The sequence below is a fragment of the Crotalus tigris genome, unplaced genomic scaffold (genome assembly GCF_016545835.1).
Source record: "Crotalus tigris isolate CLP2741 ecotype Arizona unplaced genomic scaffold, ASM1654583v1 scf7180000018884.865410, whole genome shotgun sequence".
NCBI classification, from domain to species: Eukaryota; Metazoa; Chordata; class Lepidosauria; order Squamata; family Viperidae; genus Crotalus; species Crotalus tigris.
Window position 1 is genome coordinate 627,149 of NW_024097256.1, and position 27,464 is coordinate 654,612.

The window sequence follows — 27,464 nt, forward strand, 5'->3', positions numbered from 1 at the left end:
AGGCGTCGGTAGTGGTCTGTTCCCAGACCTCGGTGAAATTTCCTAACCGACCCCCGATGGGTGTATCCTGTTTGGCGTCACTTGGTACGCTTAAAGGATCTGCCTCCCGCTCCTCTATATGGGCGTCTGGACTGGAACTGGCCCCTGGCTCCCGGGCTTTGGCGATCCTGGGTTCGATCCTGTCTCGGGTAGAAGGATCGTGAGCCTCTGGGCCAGTCCCAGGATTGCCCTGATCGAAAGGGCTGCCTCCATTCCCAGGGGCTTCCTGGGCGGGAGCCCTGCCTCCGGAAGTCCTGACTGCCTCTCCTGTCTAACTTCTTTGATGGATGTACTAGGATTTTTTTCTTGTCTCTGCCTTCGCTGACATGTGGATCCAGAATGGAACCAAATAGGGCCTCTCCACTGTATTTGGACGTCGAGAGACGCCATTTGGACCTCAGGTCTGTCTTCCAGTTTTTGAGCCACAGTAGCCTACGCGAGGCCACTGTGGCCGCAATGGATCTTGCCGCATACTTTGTTGCGTACAGTGAAGCGTCAGACATGAACTGAGAGGCCGCGAGGAGTTTGGCCAATGTCTGGTGTACTCTGACCTGGTCTGGAGGCACCGTGCCCTGCAGTTCCCTCAGCCACATGATGCAGGCCCTCGCGAAGAATGATGATGAGGTGGCTGCTCTGGCCGCCCAGGCTGCAGCCATGTGGGAACGCCGGAAGGAGTGTTCAAATTTCTTCTCCTCAGGTTTCAAGACCTCCGCCATGTCTCCTGGAATCGCGGAGGTAGAGAATAATGAGATCAAGGGGTTATCTACAGTGGGAACCTCTAACATGTTAGAGAAGGAGGGAGATAGGTTGAAAAGCTTTCTTTCCGCGCTGTTAGGTGCCGGTGGGCTTGCAAGTGAGGACCATTGTTCCTCCAGCGTGGTCATGAAGACCTCCGCACATGGAATGTACTTGTCCTGTGGGACCTTTTTGGCAAACAGAGGGTTGGCCTCCTTGCTAGTCGATGGCCTCTCATCCTGTACTGATGTTAGGCTGACTGTGGAAACTGCCTTAATCAGGAGTGATTTTAGGAGCGCTGGGTTAAAGAGGCCAGAGCTCGTCTCCTGCTCAGGTGCGGTTTCCTCGTCCTCCGATAGGGGCATGTCTGACATGTCAAGATCTACTGAGTCACCCTCTCCTAGTTGAGAGGAAGATTCAGAGATGTTGGTAGGGGGTGGCCTAGCTCGTCCCTTACGGGGTGTGTGAAAGGCCACTTGCCCTTTGGAGGCCATGAATTGGGAGAATGCATCCTGCATGAATGCCTGAAATCGTGCCGACCATATGTTCTCCTGCGCTTTGTCGCTGGGGTGAGGCGCTGGAGTGTGGTCGGGTGAGGGAGAAGAAGCTGGTGAGGAGGGATTGGAGGAATCTAACTGTTCAGTTTCCCCAGGAGGAGACCAAGTCTTGAGCACTTCCTCGGCAGTAGGTTCTGTGCTGGTCGCCACTGGGACAGGGGAAACCAAATTTGTCCCATTGGCATTGGATCTCTGTGCCCTGCTAATTTGTCTTTCTAAAGCCAAATGTCTCCTCAGAGCCTCTCGCTCAGCCGTTTTAGACTGTCCCTTCTGAGTAAGGTGCTTTGTTTTAGCTTTCTTCTTCCCCCCCACCTCTGATTCAGAGGATCTGCGTTTTCGCTGCTGTTGTGGGGGGGACAATTGAGGGACCTGTGTGACTGAATACGAGACATTGTCTGCCATTGTGCCAGACACCCCGAGTAGGAAATGCCTGGGATGGGGGAATGAGGTACGCAGATCAGAGGCAGATGCTTGGGACTGTGCCCTCCTCTGCCTATACAAACAATGGCCGGACAGACAGGATTCTTTGGACCGAAGATCCTGCAAGGCAGTGACTAAAGGCCACTATGGGAACAGTTAGGGAAGAATGTTCCTCCTCACCTCCTCACCTAGTCCAGACAAGGTGCAGTTCATATGTCTCTCTCTCTCCCCCAGTCTGTGGCTGTGGCAACAGACCACGATAGGAAACGGTTATTTTACTTTCCCTCTTCCTTCCTCTGTCTCAGTTTCCTTGGGTAACCTCAGATCTTTGCAAGGAAAAAAGCCCTTTGTTTGCCGGAAAATGGAGTCCGGGTGAAGGCCCCGCCCCCAAGGGGAAACGGCGGGAAGATCAAGTTCCAAAATGGTGAATGGGGAAGAAGCCACGCCTCCCAATGGAAGCCCGGGAATCCACGAGGTTCAAGAGTAATGGCGGATCCTGATTTTTGCAATCAGGAAGACTCCTCTAGTCATGAGGGGCTGCGCCTTTCCTCTGGGTATAGGGGAATTCAGCGCCGGCTTTGCTCTTGCCGCGCTGTTTATCGCGCCGCTCAGCTGATCGCAGCCGAGCGGCGACCTGGTTTGCCGCTTCCCGCGCGGCTCAGCTGTTTCGCGCCGTGGCGCTCAGCTCCCTCGGCCAGGCTGCTCAGCTGTTGGGAGGGCCCGGAGGGCTACGCGCAACCCGGTGAAAACCCCCCCCCCGCGCCGAACAGCTGCTCGGCGGGCCGGAAGAAAGCGAGCGATCCGGCCCGTTCCGAGCCTCCCCGGCTAGCCCCACTCACGAGTCCGCCGATCCTGTTCTAATCGCTGCCGGGAAGTTTCTCTTGTCAAGGGAAGAAGAGGGGATTCCTTTTTTTTTTTTTTTTTTGAGTTTAAATTCGTTTGTTTCTGAGAGCTGCCTCTCGCACTTGTACCAGGCTTCGAGACTGAGTCAAAACTGGGGTCACGCCCAAAGGAAGGGGTGTGGCCGAAGTTTTTACCCAGTCTGCCAGGCAGGAAGGCCGTCATAGAACCCATCCATTTGGACTCTACAGTCATCCTGCTGGAGAAAGAACTGGTAATACAGACAGTCCTTGACTTACAACCATAGGTTTAGTGACCGTTCGAAGTTACAATGGCACTGAAAAAAGTGACTGAACTTCTCACACTTATGACCATTGCAGTGTGGGAAGTCAGCCCCCCCCCCCAGAAGGAAATATTAAAAGGGCTGAAAAATATATTTTCTCAAAGTATTTTAAAGAGACAGAAAAGCATGTCCAGTTTTTCTTAATAGTCCCAAGTCTCTCTTCTCCCAAGCAGAAACCAGCTCTATACAAATACAAATGTAAACCATCAGGAAAGTTGGAGCTAGGAGATTAGGAAGACAAAGACCTAAAATCTGCATATCCCACCTGAGACAGGACATGGTAGGATTAACTCACAAAGGCCAAAGGGCACACCCAAACTCAGGTCAGAATACGTGACACAGGAAATAGCCTCAAAACAGGAACAGGAAATAACTCCAAACAAAAGGCTCCAGAGGGTATAAAAATCCACTCCCTACATGTGCTGCTTCCTTTTTCCACTTCTTTTTTCTGCCAGAGCCATCTTTCTCTCTGGCTCCCCTCTTCAATAAACTACAACCTTCTTCCCAAAGCAGTTGCCATGTTTATTCCCAGCTTAGATGAACCACGATGAAGACTTTTCTTCCAACAGCAGCATCCCTATGGCCACATGATCAAAATCTGGGCACTTGGCAACTGGCGTGTATTTATGACGGTTGCAGTGTCCCGAGGTCACACAATCGCCATTTGCTTCCAACAAGCAAAGTCAGTGGGGGAATTGGATTCATTTAACAGCTGCAGTGATTCACTTAAAAACCGTGGCAAGAAGGTCGTAAAATCGGGCGGCGCTCACTTAACAACTGTCTTGCGTAGCAACGGAAATTTGAGGCTCAATTGTGGTCGTACATCGAGGACTACCTGTAACACACCTCACAAACAGCAGCTCAGTCTGGATTGCAGAAACATACCAGGAAGAAGTTATTCAAAATATTCAAAGACACTTCGAGAAACCCACTTTAAAATATGGCTGGGGATTCTTACCATAGTTTCTTGAATTAAAACTGTTTATTAAAGTCAGTGCGTCCTTGTCTGGCATGCAACAAACATCTAGAATGCACTATTCGGTTTACAGTGGAGTTTGCATTAAAAACCGTATTTCTGAGACCCATTGAGTCATCAAAGGGTGTAGAAAGTAAAATGTTCTGAAACAGCCATTAATTCAGGAACTCCAGGGCTCTATGTGCTTGCCCACTTTTTTTTTTAATATCTCAGGCTTAGACTAAATCATGTTTTAGGCAGTAAATTCTAGCATAAACCTCGGCTTGGCACCATTCAATATATTTTTTTTCAAATGTGGTGCAATATAGTGGTTAGGAAGTTGGACTGGACAGGGGAGAATCAGGCATAAATCGATTCTTAACCATGGAATTTCCTGGGGTGACTTTAGCCTAGTTCCTGAGGTCTGAGAGGGGGAAGGTAGGAAGGTAGGTAGGAAGGTAGGAAGGTAGGTAGGTAGGTAGGTAGGTAGGAAGGAAGGAAGGAAGGAAGGAAGGAAGGAAGGAAGGAAGGAAGGAAGGAAGGAAGCAAGCCACCTGCTAACTCATCGAGGTCCCACGTGGCCAGATGCATCCCAGCACGGCTGGTTTCCCTTCCCCCCCCGTCCCATCCCTCCTGGCCTCGCATGCTCTTCTTTTCCCAGGCACGACCCACTGCATCGCCTCCTCAGCTGACGGCCGGCAGTCCAGCTTAGAGGCGGCTTCTCTGAACTGCTAGCAACGGGCTAAAAGCCCCACAGTGCGCTGGTCGAGGGGCCGGCAGGCTGTGGCTGCTGACGGACACTGTTGGCCCCCATGCGCTCGCTGGCCTCTGTGTGCGGGGGCCGATGGTGTCAGGCAGCAGCCTCCCCGGCCCCTGCCCCACCTTGCCCTGCAACAATGGTACCCCTGCCCTGCCTCGTCTCACCTCACCCTGCAGAACGAGCCTCCTGCCCACTGCCCCACCTGCCAGAGACCCCCTGGATCTCCCTCAACCCTGCCCGGCTCCACAGGCATCCCTCCTCATGAACATCATCGAGGTGACCATGCCCACCTTGGCCACACCCACCCAGTCTACATGACCACCACGCCCACCTGGCACCTGGCAATAAATAAGGGGGTTTGGGATTGCAGTTTGGGCACTCGGTCTCTAAAGGGTTCACCATCACTGGGCTATACCAACGACTGCATCTCAAAGGATCCCTCTGTTAAAGTACTGAAATTTGCAGTTGATACAACAGTGACTGGCCTCATTTGAGACAACAATGAATTGGCATACAAATGGGAGGCTAAACAACTGGCCTTGTGGTGCGGCCAGAACAATCTTGAATTAAACACACTCAAAACTGTAGAAATGACAGTAGACTTTAGGGGAAGTCCTACTATTCTACCATCTCTTACAATACTAGACAAGATGTTATCAACAGTAGAGACCTTTACATTTCTGGGTTCTATAATATCTCAAGATTTAAAATGGACACCTAATATCAAAAATGTAATCAAAAAAGCACAACAAAGAATGTTCTTCCTGTGCCAACTCAGAAAACTCAAACTGCCCAGGGAGCTACTGATACAGTTCCACAAAGGAATTATTGAGTCTGCCATTGGCACCTCCATAACTGTCTGGCTTAGAACTGCAACCAAACAAGGCAGATATAGACTTCAATGGATAATTAGAACTGCAGACAAAATAATTGCTACCAGTCTGCCTTCCATTGAGGAGCTGTATACTGCATGAGCAAGAAAGAGGGCTGTGAAAATATCTACAGACCCTTCATATCCTGGACTATTTCAACTTCTTCCCTCAAGGCAACGCTATAGGGAAGTGATGGCGAACCTTTTAGATACTGAGTGCCCATACTGCAACCCAAAACCCACTTATGTATCATCGGGTGCCGGGTGAGCATGGCCCATTGAGTGGGTGTGGCCCATTGGGTGGGCGTGGCTTTGGTGGTAACGGCAGACTGGGTGGGACTAAAATGTTCAATCAATGAATTCCAACTTTGCAAGATCTTTTTTTTCCTGTGAGAAGTTGAAATTGATTGATTGATTGAACCTTTTTTTTTTTTTTTGCACACGGCAGCAGAGGCCTAAAGCGAAAAGATTTTATAAAAGTCAGCTGAAGGCCTAGGACTGGGGCGATGGTGCGCGTGCCCACAGAGACGGCTCTGCATGCCACCTGTGGCACCTGTGCCATAAGTTCGCCACCACGGCTATGGGGCATTGCACACTAGAATGACTAGACATAAGGAAGTTTTTCCCCATGCCAACATTCTGCTTAATAACTTATTCCTACAACGCTGTCAAAATACTTAGTAAAGCTGTATTACTATGATCCTCATCTTTCCTATTACATATCCTTATCTTCTTATGACTGTAACTTTGCTACTTGTATCTTACAATTTATATTGTTTTTTGTATCCTTGTATGATTTATGTTGTTTGCTTAGCTTAGAGCTTACAATCACTAAGTGTTGCATCTTATGATTATGATGAAGTGTTATATTTCACAATTTATGATGAATGTATTTTCATATTGTATATGATCATGATTATCACTATTACTTGCATGTACACGGAGAGCTTATGCACCGAAAACAAATTCCTTGTGTGTCCAACCACACTTGGCCAATAAAGAATTCTATTCTTTATGCTCCTGCACAAAAGGTGGAAAATAAATCTAACAAACACACTTTCCTTAATTGCAAAATAGAGCCAATGTGATAATAGTAGTTAAGGTGCCGTCTGATTCTTCGTCAATCCAATCAATCTTAGAGGAATGTTGTTATGGGGAAAAAATCAGAAGGAAGAAATGCTGGCACCTTTGCTTCTGGAGGTAAGACAGGATATAAATAAATAAAATTAAACAAATCAATCCAGGAAAAATTTAGAACACCTGTTTTTGTTACTCGACTATACTACCGTAACTCTCCCTTCTGGAAATTATCTACTTACCGCTTCTTGTCACCAACCTGGTTCGCACCAGATATGTTGGATTTTATCTTGAAGCAAGGAGTAATAATGCATGCCAAATTATTACAAAGGGGAGAAGGCTGCCAGGAAGATTGGCATTCTTTTGCAAACCAGAATATCTAATCTCGATGCCAGAGGGAAACAAGAAATTTGCAAAAAGAGTGATGTGCCAAGATTTATCATTATAATGGTCCTCGTTGGAGGCGGCTTGATTGTATAATAACACGAAAGAACTAAGTTCACTCTCTGTAATGGCGTTCCATTCTTTGAATTAGAAGAATATGGATGCTCTTAGCAGAAGCAGTTATCTCTGCCTATAATCATATTCAAGGAAATAAAGGAGAAACTTCCATTTGTATCTCCTCTGCAGCAGGAAAGTGATGCCCACAGAGTATCTACCAGCCTATTAATGACACGTTAGTTGTTCTAGCCTATTAATGACACGTTAGTTGTTCTTGGTGAGGAAAGTGGAGAGGATAAGGGAACAATTAAGGATAAATGTCAGCTCGGAGCAGACTCACTGGAGGAAATGGCCAGTTATTTCTTAATGGAACCAGGATAACAGGTTTCCTGTCGCCCAGATGAACAAAACGGGAGGTGTGGCGGCTAAGGCCAATTTTCAACCAGGCAGCTGAAATCTTGAGTGGGAGGAAGGAGAAGAGGAGATCACAGAATCCCAGGAAAAAGATGAAACACCAACTGTTTAATAACTGCAGAAAGGGCCCCTCATCCATTTCCTCCTGCAAAACCGAACAAAGCGGTTCTACATAAAGCAGAATGGATTTGGAATACAAATGGAGAAGGATGCTCAAATTGGTTACTTGAAAGGACCCTTCTGAGGTTTTTTTTTTTTTTAAATACAGTATGAACCTAAAAACCACAGATTCTGCTTCCATCTTTTCCCCTTTTCTGTTCAAGCAGGTTTTAATTCCACCGGCAACTGTGCCTGCTAATCGTCTTCTCCCATAATGGTTTCCAGCATTAAACACAAGAGCATTGGGCCCCTGTTGCTTCCAATTTGCTCAAGCTTGTTTTCCCATCAACATTAAACAGCTATGTGCAAAAACACCAGACCAAAAAAGATACAGAGGGGAAGGCTTAGGAAAAAGACTGGATGACTCCAGAAACTGCTAATGAGACATACAGCCACCTATTTAGGTCACTGTGGTGTTTTGTCTCTTCAAAGGCAGGCAGAATTTTGCTTGGACAATTATTAGAATCCGGCAATACAGTGCAGGAGGTATTGGTTTTGATTCATAACCCTCAGCCTTTTGACAAGGTTCAGAGCAAGGAAATCATATTTCATTCCTCGCAACCCAGTCCAAGGACAGGTTGTTTTTGAGATGCTGAAAAATGACAATGAAGATCAGAAAGAAGCCAGTCGCCAACGAGCATCAAAGTGGAATTTATAACACTGAAAGAACATCCACCACAGTTCAAATTCTTCCTGACAGCTTTTGGCTTGATTGATCAAAAGGTGAGATTTCCTGAGCCTGGTAAAGTCTTCATCAAGAGGCAACTTTACATTTCAATAGACTTCAAAATGCAGTGGAGGTTTGGGAGAACCACAGTGCATCTCCAGCTGAATGGGAGCAAGCAGTGTGACAAACTACTTAGAAAGACCGATGCAATCTTGGGCAATGTGAACAGAAGCACAAGATCCATATCCTGAGATATAAAGGTCTCAATGCATTCTGCACCAGTTGAACCACAGCTGTAAGTACTGTAGTAGACTAACTTGAGGCAGTGCTCAAGTTACGACTGTAATTGAGCCCCACAATTCTGATGACTGTAAAGCAGATTAGCATGAGATCAGGCACGATTTTAAGATGGCTTTTGCACAAATCATTGTGAACGTGGCAGTCATAAAGTGAACACAACAATCATTAAGTGAACGACGCAGCTCTTTAGCAAACCCCATTGTTCGCTACTGAGCATTTTTTCTCAAAAACTGGAAGTCAACACTGATTTCCAGCAAAAACACTGTAAACTGCACTCACATGACCATGGGATGTGGCAAACGGATGTAAATGCCGGCCAGCTGCCAAGCATCCAAAATGTGGTCACGTGATTGGGATGGGGTGAACATCAGAAGTTCAAAACCACAAGTCCCTCTTTTGGGGTACTTTGTAACTTTGAACAGTCACTAAGCGACCGGTTGTAATTTGAGGACTATCTGGCAAAAAGGATATGAAGAACCTTGAGCAGGTTCAGGAAACAATGACCAGGACGTTCAGATCTGGAATTCAGGCCCAAGAAATTTTATTAATTAACTATGCACTGAATAGGCTGAGCGCAAAATAATTGAAACCTTTGAAATATAGTGCTGGAGAAGAGTCCTGCGAGTCCCCTTGACTGCAAGGCGATCAAACTGGTCAGTCCTAGAGGAGATCAACCCTGACTGCTCTTTAGAAGGCCAGATCCTGAAGTTGAAACTCAAGTACTTTGGCCACCTAATGAGAAGGAAGGACTCATTGGAGAAGAGCCTGATGCTGGGAAAGATTGAGGGCAACAGAAGAAAGGGACGACAGAGAATTAGGTGGCTGGCTAGAGTCACTGAAGCAGTAGGCGTGAATTTAAATGGACTCCAGAAGATGGTAGAGGACATGAAGGCCTGGAGGAACGTTGTCCATGGGGTCACGATGGGTCAGACACGACTTCCCAACTAACAAAAACAACATGCACTGAATTAGCAGTTGCTGTAATTACAGTAGTTAAAAGATGGCTAGATAAATTACTGCCCAGTTCCTATGCATCTGGAGAAGGAAGCTACTACACATGTCTTGTGCTTTCTAGCCATCCACTGTAGTTATACTGAATATATTCCACTCAAATCAGAACTGGGTTTTGAATTTGTTTTACGATGTTATGGTGGCAGTACATCTACAATTGTTTCTGTGAGTCTGAGCATTCTAGAACATTTAAACTTTTTGCCCACCTCAGTCCATGCACCTCACATTTTGGAAACCTAACTATTCCTTCTTTGTTTGAATTTGGATGCTCCCATTTTGACAGCCTCAGAGATTAATGTAGCCCAGGGCTCTTCAAACTTGGCAACTTTAAGACTTGTGAACTTCAACTCCCAGAATTCCTCAGCCAGCCTCCGATGTAGCCATTTAGACCTGCTATTATGGATGCTGCTAAAAATGTGCAACTGTGAATTGTGATATTGCATTAGGTTCAAAGACAGAGTGGAAGAGAGGTTGCCAAGAAGCCACATCATATTTCCACCAGCAACCCTTCTGTATCTCCCCAAAACAGGTGAAACCAAAAATTTTGGGATTCTCTAGTATTTTTCAGACATTTGCAAATATTGGAGGAGCTTAAAATCAACAGATCTTTTGCCAAATGGCTACTACCCCCACCCACATCTGGAGGCCGATATTCCTTCAAGCCTAATGTGTTCCTTGAGACTCAAGAACTGAATCATCCTGCTCCAAACGGCAGTGGTCTACCATCTGCTCTTTAGATATTTCCACCTCCAAACTAGCAAATGAGTAAAATCAGCCAACACTGGGTTAAAGTAGTTATCCAACATGATCCATTACTTCTTAAGTGACAAAACAGTTCCACTGTTCCTGAAAGTTTTTTTCCCCAATAACCTAATCTGGATCCCTTGACAATGGACAATTATTCCCCTATCAAATTCACTTTTTTTTAACCAGGCACTGCTAACGTCAATTCTTAAGGGACAGGAACAGATCAGAACAGCACAGACCTAAAGTACAAAAGAAAGTGCAGAGGCAGGAACATCTGAATAAAGCAGGGGTGTCAAACTCAATTTCACTGAGGGCCGCATCAGCATTGCGGTTGCCCTCAGGGGGCCGGGTGGGTGTGGCCAGGGTGGGTGCAGCCTACTGGGTGGGCGTGGATGGAGTGGGTGTGGCCTACTGGGTGGGAGTAGCCAGTTCTACATCGTTCGTGTCAAGGGTGCCTGTGGGGGCCTGGACAGGAGTGGGACAGATCTGAGGGTGTCTGGCAGAAGGGGGTGGGACCGGGGCAAGTGCCAAGGCATGGTCCACTGGAGGAGCCTCACTGTTCCTCTCAGGCCATGCGGGGGGGGGGGGCTGGATGGTGGTGCGGGCTGCCCGGAGCCCTGGGCAGGAGGTCAAATGCCCAGCCTGGCCTTTGAGCACCCGTAGCATCAAGCCCAGCCCCACTTCCTCAAGGCTGCTGCTCAAGGTTCTCCTGGTCCCTCGCTGTTTCCAGACGGCCTTGTGGAGCTAAGACTGAATGCATTTCAGCATAGATGGCCACCACAAAATTGTACATTGGCTCCCGGCCGGCCAGGGCCAAGGCAGCGGGGGCCATTCCCTCACTGTTTCCAGGATGGCTTCGCGGGCCACATGAAACCACTTCATGGGCCGCATCCAGCCCCCGGGCCTTGTGTTTGACATGTCTGGAATAAAGTGCAGCTTTTCTCACATAATTCAAACGTGACCCCCGTTCCAAGTCAGCCTTTCTCGGCATCCTTGAACGGGCAGATAGGTGATATCCCTTGAACACTGGGAGAGAGAATCAAATTAGCCAAGAATATATAACTGAATGCAGGGAGGTGCATATTAATTTCTAATAATGGAGTTATAAAAGTGCTATGCTAATTTAATATTACAGAATAACCAATTGATACACGCCAAGTAAAATTGAATTCCGAGATATAAATTATGGAAATGAAACAAATGCAGACATAATTTTGCGTCACTCTAGGACCTTGTTCCTACTAAGCATTCTCTGGCTTCTGCAAAGGGATGGAAGAAGTGCTCTCAAGGTTACTAATGAGGTCATAACAACTAAACATGCCACTTTTTTCAGACTGAAGGGTCCATAAGTGTCATTTCCAAGGAAATCTTTGGATGCTGAAATCCTGATAATAGATTATAGCCCCAGGTCCCACTAAAATATTTTTGTGCCAGTACCAGAATGCAGTTGTGAACAGGGAAATGCTATCATAGCTATGAGACTTGCTAGTCACGCAGTGTTCTTCTTCAGAGATTCAAAGTCCTAAGAATCGTCTTGTAAATGTTTTGCAAATTTTACTAGCTCAGTTCTAGCAGATCTTCTGAGTTAGAATTCACTTCAAATCCCACCTTTTATATTCATTTTCACAAAGGTTTTCACAGTGGTTAGAAGCAGTATTGCCGGCTTATTCAGCTCATTGCTAGGACTTCAATCCTGACCGCCTTCCATCCATCTGAGGTTGGTAAAATGAAGACCCAGATTGTTGGGAGGCAATATGCTGATTCTCTAAACTGCTTAGAGCAGTGATGGCGAACCTTTTAGAGACCGAGTGCCCAAACTGCAGCCCAAAACCCACTTATGCATCGTCGGGTGCCGGGTGGGCGTGGCTGCAGTGGTAACGGCAGACTGGGTGGGACTAAAAAGTTCAATCAATCAATTCCAATTTTGCAAGATCTTTTTTTCCCGCGAGAAGTTGAAATTGACTGATTGATTGAACCTTTTTTTTTTTTTTTGCACACGGCGGTGGAGGCCTAAAGCGAAAAGGTTTTATAAAACCCAGCTGAAGGCCTAGGACTGGGGCGACGGCACGTGTGCCCACAGAGATGGCTCTGAGTGCCGCCTCTGGCACCCGTGCCATAGGTTCACCACCATTGGCTTAGAGAGTGCTACAAAGCACTATGAAGTGGTATATAAGTCTAAGTGCTAAGTGTAGATCAGGGGTCCTCAACCTTGGCAACTTGAAGACTTGCGGACTTCAACTCCCAGAATTCCTCAGCCAGCTTTGCTGGCTGAGGAATTCTGGGAGTTGAAGTCCGCAAGTCTTCAAGTTGCCAAGGCTGAGGACCCCTGGTGTAGACTATAATAGGCTGGATCTCCAGGAGGGAGGAGCTTCATTCCAGAGGCATGAGAGAAAACTCAGTCCAGATATTTTGTGGGAGAAAAAGAGGGTGAAGATGGCCCCTCCTTAATAGTTCCCAGAGTATATGGGAGATGCAGATAGTAGGCTTCTTAGTCTGGTAAGAGTCTGTCTTTGTGTGGAAGCAACAAAGAACTCAGCTTGGAAGAATCACCACATGTCATTCTTGGTTTTTCAGCCTCACAGTGGATCAAAGCATAAAGCCAGATTAAAAAAGAAGAAAAGTCTGTAACACAGCCAAAAAAAACTTCCATCGCACTCCAGTCCCACAATTACCATTAACTAATCTATTTGCCTGGAAAGAAGCCAGAAGAAGAAGGAACAGCCCACCATTTTAACTGTATCAACCATTCAATGGATCTATAGGAAAGGAGAGTCCTTTTAGAAGAAATTCTGCAGCCTTTCTAAACTTGGATTCCAAAGTTATATCGGGATTGCAAAACATGTTAGCAGAGCCCCCAACATAATTTAACTGTCTGGAGAGGATAAGCTACTAGAATGATTCTGTTGTGCTATGAAAGGTAAGTGTTGCTGCCACTATTTTATGGTTAATTTTTACTGCTCACGTATCTTATGATTGCTGGGAGAATTTATCTTGTCAGTATTATTTAGGTGGCACAATTTCTAAAACAAATTCATGCTGTCATACGAATGTGGCTTTTAATGTATGAACTGACTTGTTTTGAAAAGTTGATGCATTTGTTACCATACGCTAAAGTGTCAACGAACTGCATGAGAAATTGACAAGGAGATTTTCTGCTGCCTGTTGTCATCCTGACTACCAATTGCTTTCTGGGGAATGTAGAGTTTAGAGAAACATGGCAATAGCCTATAGAAGTTAGCAGGCAAATATCTGCAAATGTCGTTAATCAAAATCAATCAATCACACACAAGGGTCACGTGACGGTGGGGATGCTGTGATGGTTGTAAGTGCAAGGACCGGGTGTAAGTCATTTTTTTCAATGCCACTATAACTCTGAGCAGCCATTAAATGAATGGTTGTAAGCTGAGAACTACTTATAGCACTGGTTCTCAACCTTTTTAATGCCGCGACCCCCCAACCGGTCGTAAGTCGAGGACTACTCAACCGGTCGTAAGTCAAGGACTACTCAAGTGGTGCAGCACCGTTTGCAGAATGGGACTTTTGGCGGGCTCAGCAAGGCAGAGACAGCCTGGACAATTCCTATTGGCTTTTGAAAACCAATAGAATTAGACTCTATTCAAGAGAGTCTATTCTATTGGCTTTCAAAAGCCAATAGAATAAAAGGGAGTAGCACAGCTAAGGAAAAGGGGGAAAAAAATGGCGGACTGCGTTGTTTGGCGACCCCCGTGAAATGGTTGTTCGACCCCAAATGGGGTCCCGACCCACAGGTTGAGAACCACTGACCTATAGTAAAGCAAATGATGTCTCTGCTATTCTCGTGCCAAGCTGCTCATAGTCTAAAGCAGGGGTAGGTAACCTTGGCTCTTTTATGACTCGTGGACTTCAACTCCCAGAATTCCTGAGCCAGCACGGGGCAACTATGGCCCCTTCATGACTGGTGGACTTCAACTCCCAGAATTCCTGAGCCAGCCATGCTGAGGGGAAAGAGAAAGGATTCCAAGCTGAGCCATGCTGGCTCAGGAATTCTGGGAGTTGAAGTCCACAAGTCATAAAAGAGCCAAGGTTGCCTACCCCTGCTCTAAAGCAAACCAAACTATTTGGGTACCTGGGGGAGAAAAAATCTGTAGGAATCTCTTTTCCTGCAGAAAAACCATGTAACAGGAATCCAAAGACTAATCTGGTATTACTTGATAGCCTACCAATGCCCCACTCTGTCTAATGATAGGGCCAGCGCTAACGTTGCATGGATCTGTGTTTGTATGCTATCTAAACTGAGATGCAAGCCATACAGAGACAAAATGGACTCTTGTGTTTACCATCACAGTCTACTCAGAAAGAAAGCGAAAGGAAAAATGGTTAACACCTAAGAGCCGCAGAGAAGACCAACGATGACATCCCAGACCTTAAGTGATAAATGTTGCTGATACCGCTTTAGAACTGAATTCAGCTCTTTTTTTCCAGAGCTGTATAAAATGCTGCCAAGCTAAAGGGATTTTAAAATGCTTTGTCAGAATAATAAGTAGATATGACAGGCACAAGGAACAGGCAGAATAATAAGTCTGTTGTATAATGGCAGGCATTGTGATGACAGGTGTGCTTGAAAAGCTTGGCTAGATAATAAATGTGTTTCTCCCTGGCAATGTGGTGGAGGGAGAGGAAGGATCAGAGAATGCTTTCAGCTGTTAATATGTTCAGGCTCGCACAATCCCTTGGAGAGCTGTTGGAAAGGAGCAGCGAAAAGCGAAAAGCTGAACTTACCTGGGCAAAGGGAAGTGTTTGAGCTGGCACAGGGACAGGAAGAACTGGCATGTAACCAATAAAACAGGCCCTTAGGGTTAGCTAGAGAAAACTGCGCCCCTTCCCAAATCTCCATGGTCTCATCTGTCGTGTCAGAATGGCACAATCCTGAGAGCGAAGCAAGGGTGGATGTATGGTGGAACGTCATCTGGATTCCCAGGAAGGAGGGGCTGCATTCCAGAGGACCAAGAGACAGCAAAGTTTAGAGAGTTTGGTTGGGAGGCAGTGACTTAAGAAGGCTCCTCCCTAGCAATTCTCAAGAGTATATCTTCAATAAGGACATGCATTCAATTTCATAGCAACTATGATTGTTGGCGGAGCAGGGACAAAAATAACCAGAGACATGACTGAAGCCTGGGAAACAGGCCCCCTGTCAGTCAATAGGAGTGCTGATTTACCACCTGCCTATCGGGTACTTAGGAGCAGAGGGTATGGCAGCACAAGGAAACAATTAACAACTTAATAGCCATCAACACCCTAACCGGCAACTTAAAGCTACACACAGCCAAGAATCATATAAATATAACATGTAGAACAGCCCAACGCACATACCCTGGAGAGAGAGAAGTTCCCTGAGCCCAAAAGCTCGAAAAAATAAACCTTTGGTCCCAGTGACCAACTCAGATTGGATCCTGTATCTTTAATGATGCAAGTAGTTGCTTTAGTTTTGCAAGATTTCTTTCTAGAGGTGAGAAGCCATAAAAGGAGTTGTTTGAAAGGACTTCAGGATGTCTTTCTTGGCTTTTGGAGTCTGACAGAATGTTTTAAATCAGCCCTTGATGAAGCAAAAGGGATCTATCATAAAAACTCCCTCTTTATTGTCAGAAGTGCAAATAATCTATTTCTCCAAACACCCAATAACATCCGCCCAAGTACTTTCAAGAGGCTTGTTTGCTGGTCTAGCAGCTTTTTCTTACCCTGATGGTTCCACACGGACTCATTGCTGTTTATGTTCTCTCTCCAATTGCATTTTCAGAGTCCCCCACGGGCTGGTGGCCAAATATTCTTACTATCGCACTGAAGCTCAACACGCCAGACGGAGAAGCCTCCTAGTTATCTATATGGCTCTCCTCCCCGGAAACATAGCACATTAGTGCAACATTGCACCACAATATTGTGTGATGATATAAAACCGAAAGAAGGTAAGTGTCCAGTATAGGGGCAGAAAGTGAACTGCAAAGTACAGGTAGTCCTTGGCTTACAACAGTTTGTTTAGTGACTGTTCGAAGTTATGACAGCACTGAAAAAAGTGACTTATGACCATTTTTCACACTTATGACCATTGTAGCCTCCCCATAGTCACCTGACCAAAATTCAGACACTTGGCAACTGACTCGTCTTGACGGCGGTTGCCGTGTCCCAGGATCACGTGATCAGCTTTTGCGACCTTCTGACGAGCAAAGTCAATGGGGAAGCCAGATTCACTTTAACAACCCCGTTACTAACTTAACGACTGCAGTGATTCACTTAACAACTGGGGCAAAAGAGGCCGTAAAATGGGGCAAAATTCTCTTAACAAATGTCTCCCTTGGCAACAGAAATTTTGGGCTTGGTTGTGGTCGTTAAGCCGAGCACAGCCTGTGTTGTTAAAGTTATCTATTATGCCTTGAGGGAAATGCAATTAAGTAAACACAGATTCAGTAAAAAGAATGGCTTTGTCTTCCATGGTTCAGGGTCTACCAGCTAGATGTGAGCATCAAATGCACAACTGAAGAACTGTGGGACAGGGGTCTCCAACCTTGGCAACTTTAAGACTTGTGGACTTCAACTCCAGAATTCCAGCAAAGCTGGCTGAGGAATTCTGGGAGTTGAAGTCCACAAGTCTTAAAGTTGCCAAGGTTGGAGACCCCTGCTGTAGGAGATGACCAGGTGGAGCCTGTGGGCGGGAACAAACGCATCATCAACCTGAGGTCTTTACGCCCCAGGAGAGACCAACGTCCAGCCGCCCCCCAAGTCTGTTGACTCTTATCTGGCACCAGTTTCCCCCGACCATTAGTAGATCGGATTTTTGTCTATAGGTAGCATGGAATAAACCTGCAGAGCTTTTGAACTCAATCCTGGCTCCTGGTTTCCTGCACCTGACCAAAATCACACCATGCACTTTTGAAGGTTTTGCAGTCACGCAAACCGATTTGAAAATAGTAATCTTCCTTCCTACACAGAAGCAGCTGCAAGGAAGCTCCTTCGCTCAGCTCCAGCTCCTCCTGAAAGGAAAGTACCAGGGCTGTTTACACCACCCACCCGCACACCTTTTTTTAGAACTACAGTATTGTGTAAGGGAGATGGGGAAGAACGGGCATTTAGCATAATGGGAGAAAAATGGCTGACAAACGGGAATCTACTGACCACTCAAGGACTGGGGTGAAAGGTTAAGAAAAGGTGCTAACTGGCAAGAAGGACCTGGACAGACTTGAATACTGGGCGCTATCTAACAAAATGAAATTCAAGGGTGAAAAAAGTAAGGTTCTACATTTAGGCAAGAAAAACCAAACGTACAGATATAGTATAGGGGGTACCTTGCTCAATAGTAGTAACTGTGAGAGGGATCTCAGCGTCCTAGTGGACAATCACTTAAATATGAGCCAGCCGTGTGCTGCAGCTGCCAAAAAGGCCAACACAGTGCTAGGCTGCATTATCAGAGGGATAGAATCAAGATCACGTGAAGTGTTAATACCACTTTACAATGCCTTGGTAAGGCCACACTTGGAATAAGGCATCCAGGTTTGGTCACCACGATGTAAAAAAGATGAAAGAGTACAGAGAACAGCAACAAAGATGATTAGGGGACTGGCAGCTAAAGCATATAAGGAACGGCTGCTGGAATTGGGTATGTCTAGTTTAATGAAGAGAAGGACGAGGGGGCACATGATAGCAGTCTTCCAATATCTCAGGGGCTGCCACAAAGAAGAGGGAGTCAAGCTATTCTCCAAAGCGCCTGAAGGCAGGACAAGAAGCAACGGGTGGAAACTAAGCAAGGAGAGAAGCAACCTAGAACTAAGGAGAAACTTCCTGACAGTTAGAACAATTAACCAATGGAACAACCTGCCTCCAGAAACGGTGAATGCTCCATCCCTGGAAGTTTTTAAGAAGAGAGTGGACAGCCATTCGTCCGAAATGATGTAGGGTTTCCGGCCTGAGCAGGGGGTTGGACTAGATGACCTCTAAGATCCCTTACAATTATTATTATTATTATTATTATTATTATTATTATTATTATTATTAGGAATCTATGGACCACTCAAGGACTGGGGTGAAAGATTAAGAAAAGGTGCTAACTGGCAAGAAATCATGGGGAAATTTTTTCACTCCAGAAGGGTGTGAGTCTTTCTCTTCCAGGGTGTTTTCTCAAGGCCTTCTAAATCACACCACAGCATCCTTCCAGTAACATCTCAAATATAATACAGGTAAGTCCTGGACTTACAACCACCATTGAGCCCAACATTTCTGTTGCTAAGTGAGACATTTGTTAAGTGAGTTTTGCCCCATCGTATGACTGATCTTGCCACATTTGTTAAGTGGGTCATTGCAGCTGTTAAGTTAGTAACACGTGAATCTGATTCTCGTGAATAAGTGAATCTGGCTTCCCACCTGTCTTTGTTCGTCAGAAGGTCGTAAAAGGGGATCACTTGACCCTGGGACACTGCAACCGTCATAAATATGAGTCAGTTGCCAAGCGTCTGAATTTTGATCACTTTACCCTGGGGATGCTGCACTGGCCATAAGTGGGAAAAGCAGTCATAAGTCACTTTTTTTCAGTGTCGTTGTAAGTTTGAACAGTCATTGTTGTAAGTCGAGGACTACCTGTAAACTATCTTCTCAAATAGCTCAACAGAAGCATGGACAACAGTTGCAAGACTCAAAAGGCGGATGTGACCAATCAACAAAGGATGGCCATCAGAAGCAGCCTCATCTCCAAGGGTGAAAATAGCAAACCAACATCTTCCAGATATTGTGTTGTATGCATGTGCCTTGGAATTAATTTTGACTTCTGGTGACTGCAGTTTCCTTGGTCATGTTTCTCAGAAGTTGCTTGCCATTGCTTCCCTCTTCCTGTGTGTGTGTGTGTGTGTGTGTGTGTGTGTATGTGTGTGCGTGTGTGACTGACTCAAGGTCATCCAGCTGGCTTTGTGCCTAAGGTAGGACTAGAACTCACAATCTCCTAGTTTCTAGGCTGATACCTTAACCACTACACCAGGGGTAGGCAACCTTGGCTCTTTTATGACTCGTGGCTCAGGAATTCTGGGAGTTGACGTCCACGAGTCATAAAAGAGCCAAAGTTGCCTACCCCTGCACTACACCAAACTGGCTCTGCAGATTAAAATAGCCAACTTCAAATGATTATAGGGTCTATAATGATTTCAACAAAAATATTTTTAGACGCTTGCAAAATCTTCAGAAGCTTCTCCCTCACCGTGCTTTTAAGCAACTGGGTGACTTATTGGTGGAGAAGAACGTCTAACTGGTTCCACTGTTTGCCGCTTGTTCCTTAATCTCTATGGTTGCTTCCCACTGGGGTAAATCAGTTGATGGGCTACCGTGGGAAGATCAAGGCACTGGGGGAAGGAAACAGATGCCTTTAATATGATCCCTCAAAGAGACAAGTGCCTAAATTTGTATGTGCTCCAAGATGCTCTAGGGAAAGTTGTTTTCTGTTGATGGGGAAAAAAAGGAAAGGAATTAACTGCCAACAATGGGATGTGGGACTATTACTTCTTTCTGCTCTATTAATGAGCTAGTGCTGAAGGCTGAATTTGTGTGCCAAGAAAAAGCAATCTAAAAAAAATACAAGGGGTTGTTTGCCAAGGAACATTTGGCTGGGCATCTGTAGCAAGAGCCCTAAGTTGTCCAAAAGCTATAGTTCATATCAACAGTGAAGAAGACAACATGTGCTCAGAAAACCTATGCAAAAGGAAGTAACTGAAATAAGATACCTATCTGTCTGCAGTCACGACATAAGCTCAAGACTGAAAATCAGGCTTGTCAGATGCTATATTTTTCTTATCCTGCTCTATGGAGTAGAGAGTCAGTCTCTGACAGAAGGCCACCTGAAGAGACTAGAAGCATTTGAAATGTGGATTTACAGGCGGCTGTTACATATAATCTGGGTTGACCAGATCAGAAATGAGGAGGTGATAAGCCGCCTGGGAAAGCCAAGGGAAATCATCAAAACAATTAAAAAACGAAAATTAGAATATTTCGGACATGTGATGCGACATTCAGAAAAATACAGCATACTCCATTTAATCCTCCAGGGAAAGATGGAAGGCAAACGAGGTCCAGGCAGTAGAAGAACATCTTGACTTCAAAATCTAAGGGACTGGTTTGGACAAAACTCAGCACTTTTTTGTGCGGCTGCTGATAAAAGCAGGATCACCAACATGATCGCCAATGTCCAATAACGGATGTGGCACAAGAAGAAGATCTGTCTGATCCTCCATCCATCATTTGTCTATCTATTCATTCATCTACCTATGTCTGTCCATCCATCTGTCCACCTATCTATCCTTCCATCATCTATCTGTCTATCTAGCCATCCATCATGTATGTATGCATCTCTCTTTCTCTCTCTCCATTTATCATTCCTCCCTTTTTCTCTCTCATGCAAGGATCCAGACATCAGATGTTGAATAACTACTACATAACATAACCTCTACAAGATCTGGGAATCAGTGGTGACAGACATGATATGAAGGAAGACAAACACAAAACAAGAGGTTCTGTGCTGAACAGTTTAGGGCAGTATTTTTCACACTTGACAACTTTAAGATGTGTGGATCTCAGCTCCCAGAATTCCCTCATCAGCATGCTGAGGTCTACATGTCTTAAAGATGTCAAACTGGAAAACATTGATTTAGGACACAAGATGCAGTTTTGGTGAGAATTCAGTTGTCGTATTTCTGAGTTTGTTCCCTTATAACATAGAATAGAATAGAATAGAATAGAATAGAATAGAATAGAATAGAATAGAATAGAATAGAATAGAATAGAATAGAATTGGAAGGGACTTTGGAGGTCTTCTAGTCCAGCTCCCTGCTCAAGCAGAAGAACGTATACCATCTCAGACAAGTGACTGTCTTTTTTAAAATATCCAGTGATGGATTGCCCACAATTTCTGGAGGCAAGCTGTTCCACTGGTTAATTGTCCTCACTATCAGGACGTTTCTCCTTAATTCCAGGTTGCTTCTCTCTTTGATCAGTTTCCAACCATTGTTTCTTCTCCTGCCCTCTGGTGCCTTGGTGAATAACCTGACCCCTCTTCTTTGTGGCAGCCCCTCAAATACTGGAATATTGCTATCATGTCTCCCCTGGTTCTTCTTTTCTTTAGACTACTAGCCAAACCCAAGTCCTGCAGCCATTCTTTATATGTTTTAGTCTCCAGGCCTTTGATCACCTTAGTTGCTCTTCTCTGAATTCAACACAATCTGCTTGGATAGCCTTGCTTGGCATTAACGTTCAAATCTGAGCTTTCCAATCTTCAAAGGAAGTGTAGAATAGAAAAGGGTCCAATAAAAAACATAATGCAAAATGTAAACATTGCCAAAACAAATAACAAAAACCACCAACAGTGCATGAGTATGGATATCAGATGGGAGTGTGAGTTATTCCATGACCACAAAGTTCTGTTTATTTATTTGTCAAATTTAGGCACCACCCATTTTGTTCTCTTCCCACCTTATCTAATGTCAGAATCAGAAGGGAACAGCAAAAGAGAATTTAAACCACGGGGTCTTGAAACTTGGCCCTTTTATGACTTGTGGACTTCAACTCCCAGAATTCCTCAGCCAACCCTGAGGAGTTGAAGTCCACAAGCCATAAAAGGGCCAAGTTTCAAGACCCCTGGTTTAAACAATCAGCTCAGCAGGTAGATGGACTCATGCCAGGGAATGTGCTGCTCAAAACAGTATCAGAATGTGGCAAGATGTAGCTACCAGAGATTTCAGGATTAAAAATGGCATTCTGAAAAAGTCTTGCAAAATATTTGCATAAGATTGGTTCCAAAAAAAAAACCACAATCCATCTGAATTCTGAACCCTCTCATCTCACCAATGTTTGCAAAGGGATTGTAACGCTCCTGGCTCTATTTACTAAGCCATGCAGAAATGAATGTCTTTTGCATACAAACTGAGAACCGTCCACAATTATCTGCATTGTTTTTTTTCCCCAATGGGTTTTATATAAAAAGATCCATCATATTGCATATCCTAGAGGTCAAAAGAGATTTTCCCGGTAACAGCCTCTAAGATCATCTTAATAAAAGAAAAAAAAAAGACCAGCCAAATCTTCCAAACAACAAATTAAGATCATATATATCAAAAGCTACTCAAAAGCTCTTAACAAAATGAGCTGCAGACAATGCTACTCCAGACACTGATCATGGCAATTTAGGTAAGAAAAGATGCATCGTCATCACACACACACACACAAACAGTTTGCTTTGTTGCCTCCTACCTGTCACAAAGGAGTCACAACGGGCCCGCAGCTGGCCCCATAATTTTCTGGTGGGTTTATTCAGAAAGGATGCTACAGGTTTAATAAGAACAACTAAGCTTCAAGGGAAGTAATTGTCATATCAGCTGATAAACTTACAAGATTGTCTATCCAGCTTTAATTAGATATAACAGGCAGGCATCCAGCTACATATGGTGGCCCAGCAACGCTGTTAGCAATCATCATGTTTGCCATACGGCAACGGTCCAAAACCCTGCTTAAATAACTGTGTCCAGATTGGAACAACTGTGATGTTTTCGGTCTTGCCTATTAAGATCAAGCATAATACTGAATGTTTAAATTAAAAACTGGCAAGGAGCTATGCTGACAAACAAAGCTTATTGAGGGAGGAAGCTTGCTAGCTCTAAGCAGGGTTAAGAGTTTGAGTTACCCAAAACACTGCAGCCTGCTAGGGGAAATTACGCAAACCAACCAGCACAAGGAGCAAAGCTTGAATATTGATCCACATAGTCAGTATTTCGCAAAAGTAACCTCCCCCCTTCCCTAACAGCAGCTAGTTTTGGACAAATAAAAAGCTTTGGGCTTAAGTTTCTCCACCAGTAGTCTGTTTTAAATCAAGCAAATTGCATCTGAATTGAGAGGACTTTGAAAGCTTTATGTGATATGGCTGGGGGCTTAGTAGTGTGGGGGGGAGTAAAACCACCCACTGACTCTAATCTCTGAAACTCATCTATTCTCGCTCTTCTGAGCAGAAGCTCTTGCAGACTGGTTAGAAACCTGAGTGTAAGAGCTGCACTTAATCAGTTTCTTTCAAAAACTGTTTAGAGTCAAGCACGGCAGTGCCATTTGATTTTTATGATCTCGCTGCCTCTCATTTGATGCGATTTTTATGATCTGTTGCTCTGAAATTTAGTTTTATAGCCAGCCACTCCAAGAGATGGGATGAGCAGTGGCCTGTCAAGGTATGAATGAAATGACTGAGATGTGATCTCTTTGCTATCTACCGTCAAGTGCTCAAATTAGCCTTCAGCTCCTTGAGACTCTCAGTCCTTTAACTACATGAAATGGCAGAAGAGGAAGTCGGAATTCCAGCGGGAATTTCTCAGCATGGTATAGCACAGGCACCCATGTTATGCAGCCCACCTGCCATTACAAAAATGGGAACTTTGGTCCCCATTTCTCCATCTAGAAGTTGGACCCGTGTTTTTCAAACTTGGCAACTTTAAGATATGACACGCAAATTCGTGAAGCGTTCCATATTTTCCACGAGCCGAGGTGGCGCAGCAGTTAGAGTGCAGTACTGCAGGCCACTTTAGCTGACTGTGTTCAGCAGGTCAGCAGGTTCAAATCTCACCGGCTCAAGGTTGACTCAGCCTTCCATCCTTCCGGGGTAGGTAAAATGAGGACCCAGATTGTTGGGGGCAATGTAAATATATATATATATATACATTGCTTACTGGTGTACACTGCTTAGAGAGTGCTTGCACTTAAAGCGGTATATAAGTCTCATAAATAAATAAATATGTAGACTTCAGCTCTGGGAGTCAAAGTCTGCACATCCTGAAGTTGTCAAGCTTGAAAAACATTTGCTGGACTCTGTGTGTGTGTGTGTGTGTCTGTGTGTGTGTGTGTGCGCGCGCGCGTGTACACGCGCATCTTCCAGACTAGAAGTGCCAGTAAGAAGTAGAACAATCAGTTAATATTAGATTTCAAATGAGGATTTCTTTTACGGCCATCTTCATCACTAATTTCAGTGGCAAACTCTTGCAACTATACAAAAGAATATAAGGAAGGTTTTCCCTCTTTGTCTGGAAGTTGAATCATGGTAACTAGGTTTCATATCTCACCTAACCTCCCTGGAGGACATATATGCGGTCCCCCTAACCAACTTGCTCAGACTGAAGAAGCTACTTGGATAAGCAGCAAAATGTTTCACATCAACATGAAAAGAAATCCAGTTGCCATGACTCAACTTCCAGACAACTCTACCTGGATGATCGAGAATCTTCATCAACACTTTTCTCATCTTTCTGCTGCAGTTTTCCTCTACAGTGGTACCTCAGTACTCATCATTAATTGGTTCCAGGAGGCGTGATGAGTACCAAAAATGACAAGTACTAAACAATTTTTTCCCATAAAGAATAATGTAGCTAGTCACAAGGCAGCCAACACTGACAAGTTCTAGCTTGTGCGTTGAATTCCAAACAATGAATACCAGGACAAAATTTTGAGTACCAAATTCGATGAGTTTCAAAGCAGTTGAAAGTACCACTGTATTCTTATTCTCCTCCTGTCGTATATAGTTTATGTCCTTTCCAATGACCTAGGTCGGTTTTGAGAACCTATGTTTTCTTCTGCCACCACTGAGATTTTGATGGTACCATTCAAGAAGAGACTGGACAGCCATCTGTCCGAAATGGTGTAGGGTTTCCTGCCTGCCTGAGCAGGGGGTTGGACTCGATGACCTCCAAGGTCCCTTCCAACATTATTATTATTATTATTATTGATCATCGCACAGTCAGCCAGATGTTCAGACTGGATTTGGCATTTTGTCTACCTATCGAGTCCTTACCCAGGACCTGGGATAGGCAGATGTGGATGTTTGATGGTATTACAGATATCGTCGCAGATGGAAGCAGTTCCTAGTAAGGCCGCCTTTTGCAATTGACTAATAGTGAATTTGTCAATGCCAATGGTGTTCAAGTGGTGCTCCAGTTGTTTTGGGATTGCACCCAAGGAGCCTATTACTATTGGTACTACCCTTGCTTGCTTTTGCCACAGTCTTTCTATTTCTATTTGTAGGTCTTTGTATTTTGTTATCTTCTCCAGTTCTTTCTCTTCTATTCTGCTATCTCCAGGCACTGCCACATCCACTATCCAGACTTTTTTGTCTTTCTTATCGACAATTGTTAAGTCTGGGGTGTTATGTTGCAGGTGCTTGTCTGTTTGAATTCTGAAGTCCCAGAGCAGTTTAATTTTATCATTTTCTATGACTTCCTCTATTTTATGATCCCATATTATTACTATTATTAATATTACTATTATTATTATTATTATTATTATTATTATTATTATTATTATTATACTACACTAGGCTGACGGTGGCAGTATCAAAGCGGTTTCAAAGCTATTCTAAGGGCCAGCCAATTGATGGTTGGTAGAACTAAGTTGTATTGTAATTCGGTAGAACTAACTGATCTACCAATTGTCTTTTATTTATATATCTGTTCTAAAGGAGGGGTGTGTGAGTCCATTATGCACTTAGTCACTCCTCAAAATATGTATTCTAGTCTGATTGCCTGTTGCTATGCATTTAGGAAACAGACCAGCCATCATGTTCACTTCAGCAACATTAAAGTTCAACTCACCAAACATGTTCCCGATATGTCCATTTCTAGTGAGAGGTCTCAGTTCATTTTTCCCCAAGGCATATTGCTTGTAGTTATCCCAAGCAAACTTCATCATCTGCAAAAGAAAGAGGCAACTGGCAGTTAGCTGTGTATATGGTTGTTTCAGACAGCATCTGGGCATCACTGTGTTAAAAAATAGAGGTAATTGATGTGCAAAGAGGCAGAAGGCACCCAAATATACTCGCACACAAGCACACACACTCTAATGTTTCTCCCTTGCTATTGAATTCTGGATGAAATTTGTCTAGAAACGAATTTAAATTCACAAATTGGCATTTAATAAGTGGGCATAAGAAATCTCTTTTGCTCTCCGTACATTAAGTAGCTAGCTGTTTATTGTAGGCTACAAAAATAAAATGCTTCCCCAAGCCAGAAGCTTATCCATTGAGAGTACTTTCCTACTGAATGTCTGCATTTGATTTAGGACTTCTCTGTAGATTGAAAACATTCAACAAAATAAAATTAAAAATATTTAAGATCTACCAGAGGGCAGGACAAGAAACAATGGTTGGAAACTAATCAAGGAGAGAAGCAACCTGGAATTAAGGAGAAACTTCCTGACAGTGAGGACAAGTAACCAGTGGAACAGCTGGCCTTCAGAAATCGTGGGGATTCCATTACTAGAGATTTTTAAGAATAGACTGGACAGCAACTTGCCTGAGAATGTATAGGGTCTCCTGCTTGAGCAAAGGGGTAGACTAGAACAGAGGTCCCCAACCCCCGGGCTGTGGACCAGGCCGTGGCATGCCAGCAACAGGTCCGCACAAAAAAAACACAGTCCCATCTGCAGGATGTAGGCAGCACACAAAACCATGCCCCCTCCAGTCTGCGGGAAAACCTCTCTCCATGGTTCCCAAAAGGCTGGAGACCTCTGGACTAGAAAACCTCCAAGATCTCTTCCAGCTCTATTCTAAAATCCATCCTCTGTTGCTTTAAATGTGAAGCAAAGTGTTCTCGCAAATCAAGATAACCAACTGTCTCCTATGCATAAGGATTCTGACCTGGTTAATATTTGGCTGTTGCGAACTTCTGCAAAAACTAGCACGTACTTTCTAAAGCAGTGGTTCTCAACCTTTTTAATGCTGCGACCCCCCCAACCGGTCGTAAGTCGAGGACTACTCAACCGGTCGTAAGTCGAGGACTACTCAACTGGTGCAGCACTGTTTGCAGAATGGGACTTTTGGTAGGCTCAGCAGGGCAGAGACAGCCTGGACAATTCCTATTGGCTTTTGAAAGCCAATAGAATTAGACTCTATTCAAGAGACTCTATTCTATTGGCTTTCAAAAGCCAATAGAATAAAAGGGAGTAGCACAGCTAAGGAAAAGGGGGGGAAAATGGCGGACTGCGTTGTTTGGTGACCCCCGTGAAATGGTCGTTCGACCCCAAATGGGGTCCCGACCCACAGGTTGAGAACCACTGTTCTAAAGGAAGAGAAATAGACCCTTTAGTGACACAGAGGTATGTATGTATG

At 44.6% G+C, this 27,464-nt stretch overlaps 1 protein-coding gene across 2 annotated transcripts in view; it reads right to left on the minus strand.

The window, feature by feature from the left end:
• Window positions 1-27,464, minus strand: part of MAN1C1 (mannosidase alpha class 1C member 1) — a 180,927-nt gene that overhangs the window by 81,235 nt on the left and 72,228 nt on the right. For both annotated transcript variants that reach the window (XM_039357248.1, XM_039357249.1), the window contains exon 2: window positions 25,951-26,047. In XM_039357248.1, coding sequence (XP_039213182.1) covers window positions 25,951-26,047 — 97 coding nt within the window. The remainder of the gene's footprint in view (window positions 1-25,950; window positions 26,048-27,464) is intronic.